We start from the raw sequence: 8,123 nt of genomic DNA, 5'->3' as shown, positions 1-8,123 counted from the left end.
TCCAGTGTTGGAGCATTCACCACTTCTGGAGGCAGGTTGTTCCACTGGTTAATTGTTCTATCTTTTCTTATCCTTAGATAGTTTTAAGGTATACTTAGTGAATATTTCTCAGTTTATGTATTTTCTTGAAACCGTGAAGTAAATTCATCTGTACTAATTACCAGCTGTTCTAAAAGTCAGTTGATTCTAGGTTTTCCACAATAATTCTTGGCTGTACTTTGACACAGTGAGGATTGTCCATCTTGGTTTTGTTTTTAAAATTATAGTGAGGAGAGGAAAATGTCTGTCTTAGTTAGATGCAGGAAAACCAAACCTGGCCTGATTCTTGGACAGACATGAGAAACCTAGAGGGGCTTGGGATTTGACATTTTGTAGACAGCTTAGAATCATGAAGGGAAGAGTAAATGCAGAGGGAGTAGACCTGATTTTTGTTTGCTTGCTTGCTTGAATTCTGAGGAGAAGTTTGGCATTTTTCTTTGCTATTAAGTGAGATACTATTTTTAGATCCTATGTTTCCCATCTTGAAATGGCAGGAAACCTGACCTCCAATTTCTGGCAATATGGTCCAAAATGCCTCCACCGGGCACAAAATGGGAGTTTAAGAACTATCTGCAACCATGAGGTTTCAGGTTGCCTACCATGTCCTAGGGCAGTGGTGGCGAACCTATGGCACAGGTGCCAGAGGTGGCACTCAGAGCCCTCTCTGTGGGCACATGTGCCGTGCCCTGGAGATGGCGAGGGACTGGCCCCTGCCGCCCTGGCCCCGCCCACCCAGTCTGTCATGACCACGGCGGCCCTGCCCACCCGGCACCCGGTGATAAATAAGTGGGTTTGGGGTTGCAGTTTGGGCACTGGGTCTCTAAAAGGTTCACCATCACTGGGTGAAGAGAGTTTAATGTCTTAATAATATTTGACAGTGTTTAATGTCTTAATAATATTTGACATAAAGAAGGCAGTTTAACAATAAACATGATGCTCATGAATCCTTAATATGAACTGAATATACTGGATGTCTGTAGACTAAAGTTCCTATTTTAAACACATAACTTTTTAACACTGGTTGATGGAGGTCAGAAGAAATTTGGCACTTAATTTGGATATCTCCTTGAACTAACTAATGCCTGTTTTTATTTTGGGGGTGAGGGATGGACTGACTGACCATTAAATAAACCAGAATACTTTTCTACTGATACTTACAACATTAGCTTAACACATGACATTTGCTTAACACATGACAAGCTGATGCTTTATATTACTGCCAGTTTTTCAGTTTATTCCTATTATCCCTCCAAATTCAATTCCTTCTCTGTGCTGCAGTTAGATATCCAGCTGACTTTCTCTTCACTCTGTTAGTTTTGTGTACTCTGTGTGTATTCAGTTTTTATTTCCTGTATGTGGATACTTCAGATTTGTCACTAATGAACAACATCCTGCTATTTGCAGACACATCCTTTTGAATTCTGATTCCAGTGTCAATAGTTTGGAGAAAATTATATTAATTACAGATTTTTGGCAAAAAGACCTGATTCTTTTGTCCAAATTGTAATTATTATATTTTAAAAAGCATAACTGAGACACCCTGCTGCAGAAATCCGTATGTTGCTTCCAAATACTATTTATATATTCTATTTTGTAAGGATGTAGTTTATAGAATGTAGACATTTTATAAAAGCTACATCAATGTCTTTCCTGAAATCAATCCATATAAAAGACATTTTGCCAAGCACTTTATCAAATAGTGACTGAATGATTCATCATTTAATACATTTTATCATGTCTCGTTTATGCATGCTTGTTCTAATTATTTGGAATCCTTCCACAGAGAAAAAAGCTTTTAATGAAAAGCTGCAGTATTCCATCTTTTTCTTCTTTCTAGAATGTTTGTAGAAAGAAAAGGACAGAAGCAGGAGTACAGTATATTACTGCAAGACAATATTATACAGACGCATATATCCTGACAAATTTTTATGAATGAGGCATATCTACTGCATGAAAAAACTTTGCGTGGAAGCATCCTTAGTTAATAGCAATAGCAATAGCATTTAGATTTATATGCCATCCCATAGTGCTTTACAACACTCTCTGGGAGATTTATGTCAGCATTATTTGCATATTTCCCCCAATGATCTGGGTCTTCATTTTACTGACTTCGGAAGGATGGAAGACTGAGTCAACCTTGAGCCTCATCAGGATTGAGCTCCTGGCTGTGGGTAGAGTTTGCCTGCAATACTACACTTAACCACTGCTTCACCTGTCAAGATTAACATAGTACAATTTTCCTGATTCTTCACTTCTTTTTTAAAGATAGAAACACTTTCCTTCTTTATTTCCTATAGTCAAATAAACAATTTTAAAAAAATATAATTATATGTGTGTCTCTGTTTTCCATCCCACTCTAATCTGGGCTTCTCCCCTGCTCTTCCACAAGCATAATTTCTGTTGGAAGATTTTTGTGACAGTGGTATATGTTTAGCACCTATAGCTAGTTCTGACAAAAACTGTGAGGTAAACCAAAAATAACATTTTGTTCTGCAAACAGATTTTCTTTATGTCTACCCAAAACACTAAACCTTTACATCTTGATTTTAAAAACAATTAAACCACTGAGCTGGTTTGTCTTTTATTGGCAGAAGAAAACTTGCTCCTTTCCTTTCCTTTTTCATTACCACACTGAATAATACCTGCCTTGTGTAAAGAAGGGGCTTTGTTTATGAAAGTTGATTTACTGCCTTGTGATAAGATCATTTGATCAGGGTAAGACAATTCCTTTCAACAATAAAAAGACTTTTTTTTTTAACAAACCATCTGCAAGCTAAATTCCGTTATTAAGTAATCAAAATAGTGACCTCAACTAGATGCCTTCAGAAGATTGTCTTTAAGGACATACAGTTTTAATTTATTACATTTCTATGCCATTTCCCCTACAAGGTGACTCTGGGTGGCTTACAAATTATAGAAACAAGTAAAAATAGTTAAAATATTAAAACAAACCAACATTAAAATATTAAAAACTGTGCTAAAACTATGCCTACAAGAGCCAAGGGACAGATGGGCCAGGAATGAGGCCTTCTTATCCCATCAGCCACCTCCAGCAGTGAGCGACCCCCTTGGGGCCCCAGGCCAACTGGCAAAGCCAGGTTTTAATACCCTTCTGGAAAGCCAAAAAGGGAGAGTGCAGTTCTCACCTACCGTGGAGGAATGTTCCATAGGGATGGGACTCTTCTCCTTGTGATCTCGCCTGCTTCAATTCCTTACCAGATGGGATCTATAGCAGACCTCTTCCACTGGCATGTGGAGGATGGTGTTGATCCATTGAATTCTATGGATCCTGCTTTGTAGTTGGTGAATTCAGCTTTTCCATTAAATAGGACAGAGTTTTCTACAAATGGGCTAGGAACTCAATAAGAAAAAACTATCCATTCAGGATCTGCAAAAGAAAGAAGGTAAGAATGATTGCACAAAATTCTGGAATATGCCTCAAGAGAGTTTGCAGTCCAAATATCAATATGCTCTTAAAATAAATGGATGGCTAAAATGGCTGCATGAAGAACTGTGACCATTATTGCATTTCTTCGCATGTGTGAGAAGGAATCGGCTGCAACAATATGTACAGCCACTGTTCTTGCTTGACAAGGCCAAATGGAAAGAATGGGAGAAGTTAAGGCAGACATGTCAAACACAAGGCCCGGGGGCCGGATGCGGCCCGCAAAGTGGTTTCATGTGGCCCGCGAAGCCATCCTGGAAACAGTGAGGGAATGGCCCCCGCGGCTTTGGCCCTGGCCCAGGCCAGCCAGGAGCCAATGTACAATTTTGTGGTGGCCATCTATGCTGAAACGCATTCAGTCTTAGCTCCACAAGGCCATCTGGAAACAGCAAGGAACCAGCCCCTGCTGCGTCGCCCCCGCCCCCTGGGTGTATGCTGGGGAGGTGTCACTCTTTGTGAGGAATGACGAAATGCACCATCGCCTGGAAGTGGCCAGCAAATGGCCCTCACCTACTTCACATATCCGGCTTGATGAGCTTCGAAGGAGGGGTTTCGGCAGGCAGTGGGGCACTCTCCTCACAGCGCCAAGAGCTGAGCCAGGTGGCATGAATCTGATGAGAAATGCAATGCTGCCTAGCCCCCAGCCTGCCCAGTTTCAGCAGGCAGCAAGGTGCAAGGCTGGCGAGCTTCACACCGCCCGGCTGAGCCTCCCGGCGCTGTAAGGAGAGCGCCCAGCTGCCTGCTGAAACTGGGCAGGCTGGGGGCTAGGCGGCATTGCGCAGGTAACATTGACTCTCACGGTGCTCATGGCATCCCCTCCCCCAGAGCCCATCAAGCCAGATATGTGAAGTAGGTGAGGGCTTACTTAGGAAGGAAGGAAGGAAGGAAGGAAAGAAGGAGAGGTTGAGTCTGAGTGAAGTCCTGCCCTGCTGCCCTTTCACCATCCTGGCCTATCCTGGGGGTCTCCCATCCTATTGCTAAGAAAGCTTTGGATACAAAGCCAGGTCTCCTCCCATGGAGAGGGAATGGGCCTTCCTCTGACTTTGCCCTCGTACCCATCATGAGCAACCTGGGTAAGGAGAGCAGCAGCCTTGAGGAGGAGCTACGTGTAGCTGGGCACCCCCCTTGGGGAAGTGGGGCTGGGCGCCCCCTTGGGGAAGTGGGGCTGGACTTGGTGCTGAGGGTACTCGAGGGCCAGATTGGGCATTTGACCTCTGCTGCCCAGGGCTCAGGGAAGCCTGCACCACCATCCAGCCCCCCCCCCCGCATGGCCTGAGAGGAACAGTGAGGCTCCTCCAGTGGACCATGCCTTGGCACTTGCCCTGGTCCCATCCCCTTCTGCCAGAACCCCTCAGATCTGTCCCATTCCTGCCCAGGCCCCCACAGGCACCCTTGATGTGAATGATGTAGAGCTGGCCATGCCCACCCAGTAGGCCACACCCACTCCATCCACACCCACCCAGTAGGCTGCACCCACCCTGGCCACACCTACCCCCCCCAAGGGCAACCGCAATGCTGATGCGGCCCTCAATGAAATTGAGTTTGACATCCCTGAGTTAAGGCAATGATTTAACAATATTGAACTAGTGGTGTCCAAATGTAACACCAGAACTATAGGAATTTAGTTATATGTTACACTTATATCCCTACTTATTTTTTTAAGCAACCCAGAACAATTTATGTGGTTTTTCCTCCTAGTAGCTTGTCTTTACAGCAGTCTGAGAGGCAACAGCAGTGCCATAGGAAGCTCCATAGTTCAGTAGGAATTTGAACCTGAGTCTAGCCTGATATTCTTCTTCAACTATACCACACTGGCTACTTAGAATAAAAGAGCAATGAAAGACCCATGACAGACTCTAAGCTGATGCAAAACAAATGCAAAAGTAGAATGCTTTAGGCTGTTCTATATACTTTTTAAGTCATAAATATTGTACAGTGAAAGTTAGTAATAGCTTCAATAACAGTGGAAAGGTCATGTAAACAGTAAAGGAGTAGAAAAATAAAGAGTTAGGGATAGCTTTTGATTTGATAAAAAGGTTAAGGAAGAGAAAATATTTCTCACATCAAGCATTATACAGAATGCAGAAGGCATTCCCAAGTGTGAAATTTTCATGTAATCCTGCCATTTTTTTACATAAATAGGCCATCGATCTGATACACATCGGTCAGGAGGCAGAGAACGAGGCCGATCCAAGGAACGAAGACATCTACTCTCTCCAGATATTTCTCGTTGCAACTCAGAGGAAAGGAGTCCACAAGCAGATATTGATTCTCCAGAGCGACATCATTCCAGGTCTCCCAGTGAAGGCAGGTCACAAACTCCCAACAGACAGGTGGGTGTAAAACTGACAAAAGATCAATATCTGGAAACCTTGGTGAAATGTTTGGAGCAACTTCCTAATATACTTACAAGAAGCCTTTTAGAAATGTTTGCTTCCATTTTTGACTAACTATAATATTTAATACCAGATAAATGAAAGTTAGTTTTAGTTATGGTTCACTAAAACAGGCTTTAAACTATAATTAAGATCAATCACAATGTACAATTTTTAAAAAGGGTTCTTCTGTTTTGATTAATATTTTTCAGTCTATGTTAAATATAAATGGAAGCTTTCACTCTGTTTTGCATGGCCATGTTAGAGGGGGATGTGAAATGCACAAAGCAGCTTTTGACAGATTAATTGGTTTTCATTGAGTTAATATGGGGTGAGATCCTGTCAGAAATTAAATTGGATATTCATGTATAAAAGGCTAGAGCAAGCTAGAAGCATATTACAAGAATGTGGAGGGCAAACAAGGATCCATCCTTTGACCCACAGCCTCAAGAGCTGTCTCTGTAATGCATTGTTTTGGCTAGAGTGAGCAACCTGTAGATACTATGAGGGCCTCCGTAACGTGTTGGTGCATACTGCAAAGTGACTCTGCAGGCAGCCCTGAAGCTCAGATTGGCCTCATAGAACCCACAGATTCCTATTATGGTGAAAGTACATTTCCTTACTTGCCATGAAAATCTTCACTCACTCTCTAAATTGTAGCATCAAACGGTTGCCCTTGAATTTCAGTGTTCAGACCCTTAAAACATTATCATAATACCGAAGGACAGATGTCTAGAGGAACTCAACAAAAATATCCAGAATGATAGAAATTCATGACTGTTATATTAAGCTTCATGGGGCGCAATGGTTCAGCAATTAAAAACACTGAGTTTGTCAACTGGAAAGCTGACAGCCTGGGCTTGAGACCCAAGCGCCATGCAATGGGGTGAGCTCCTGTTACTTGCTCCAGCTCCTGCAAACCTAACAGTTCGAAAGCCTGGAAACACCAGTAGATAAATAGGTACCAATTCAGTGGGAAGGTAAGAGTGTTTTGTGCACTTCAGCATATAGTCCTGCTGGCCACATGATCATGGGAATGTCTTTGGACAATGCTGGCTCCCTCAGCTAAGAAACAAGAGGGGCACCACCACAGGGGAAACCTTTACCTTTATATTAAGCTTCAGCATTTTCTTTAAATTATGCCTTTTCTATTTTTTTTTCCCAAATGCCACACTTGACTCATAAGTGGATGGGGTGGATGGGCTGTAAATTATAATACATACTGTTGGTTTCTTTAGTTCAGGAAAGATCGGCCAACAGAGACAAAAGTGTTCTCTGCCCTTCCTGCCCTTCCCAGCAGGTTCCTTTAGTTGAGGCGGGGCCTGGTGTCTGCTGAACATCCCAGAACTCTGTATCTGGCTTTTCCCTTTCTTGTAGGGCACAGGCTCCTTGAGCGAGAGCTCCATCCCTTCTCTGTCTGACACCAGCACACCAAGGCGAAGCCGCCGTCAGCTCCCTCCAGTGCCACCAAAGCCACGACCCCTCATCTCCTACACTGCTATGATGCAGCACTGTGGTGACACCTCCCCACCACCTGACGACAGTGAGGGGGGCTCCCCTCTGCTTTCTGGGACTCTGGAGACAAACAATGCCTGCTTGACTGAGTCTTCCAGCTCCCTCCAGGGAAAGCAGAGCCTTCTCTCCACTCCCCAGCGCTACATCTCAGAGCCTTACCTGATGCTCCAGGATGACTCCCACGCTTCAGACTGTGGTGAGGAGGAGACACTCACTTTTGAGGCTGCTGTGGCCACTAGCCTTGGCCGCTCCAACACAATTGCATCGGGGCCCCGCTCTAGGCATGGTTGGCAGATGCCCAATGGGCATTACCGGAGGAGGAGAAGAGGAGCGTCACAAAGCATGATATATGGGGCTGGCATCGAAGTACTAAGTGATACGGAAGAAGATGACAAGTGCTAGAAGCGACTTCCTCTCCCCTGTCCCCTTTGATGCATGCTGATTGCCACATTTGAAATGAAATGGATATCAAATGCAGGAAAAAAAAACAAAACAGAGCCATCGTGCAAAACAAAGTCAACTCACAGCTTCTTTGTCTCCCTTCTTTTCTTTTGCACAGAAAAGGTGCACCGGCTTGTTAAATGACAGTGAAACAGGGCAACAGCAACCTTCATCACAAAGCCACCTGACACGGTATTCCCCCAAAGCCAAGAGTAAGGAGGGTAGAATTTACTGGAAAAGCAGAGCAAAAAAATAAGCTAAAGACTAAAGGTTTTTAAAGCATCGTTTTCCTGCCCCCAGAAAGAAGA

At 43.7% G+C, this 8,123-nt stretch overlaps 1 protein-coding gene across 3 annotated transcripts in view; it reads left to right on the top strand.

Moving 5' to 3' along the window:
- The window catches only part of CACNA1E (calcium voltage-gated channel subunit alpha1 E), a 291,680-nt gene extending 283,904 nt beyond the window's left edge, over nucleotides 1–7,776 (top strand). For all 3 annotated transcript variants that reach the window (XM_015813135.1, XM_015813134.1, XM_015813132.1), the window contains 2 exons: nucleotides 5,627–5,817; nucleotides 7,237–7,776. In XM_015813135.1, the coding sequence (XP_015668621.1) occupies nucleotides 5,627–5,817; nucleotides 7,237–7,776 (731 nt within the window). The remainder of the gene's footprint in view (nucleotides 1–5,626; nucleotides 5,818–7,236) is intronic.
- Nucleotides 7,777–8,123: the final 347 nt, after the last annotated feature.

The sequence above is a fragment of the Protobothrops mucrosquamatus genome, unplaced genomic scaffold (assembly GCF_001527695.2).
Source record: "Protobothrops mucrosquamatus isolate PMUCROS unplaced genomic scaffold, P.Mucros_1.0 scaffold140, whole genome shotgun sequence".
NCBI classification, from domain to species: Eukaryota; Metazoa; Chordata; class Lepidosauria; order Squamata; family Viperidae; genus Protobothrops; species Protobothrops mucrosquamatus.
The sequence above is the reverse complement of the archived record's forward strand: the minus strand, read 5'-3'. Positions and strand labels throughout refer to the sequence as shown.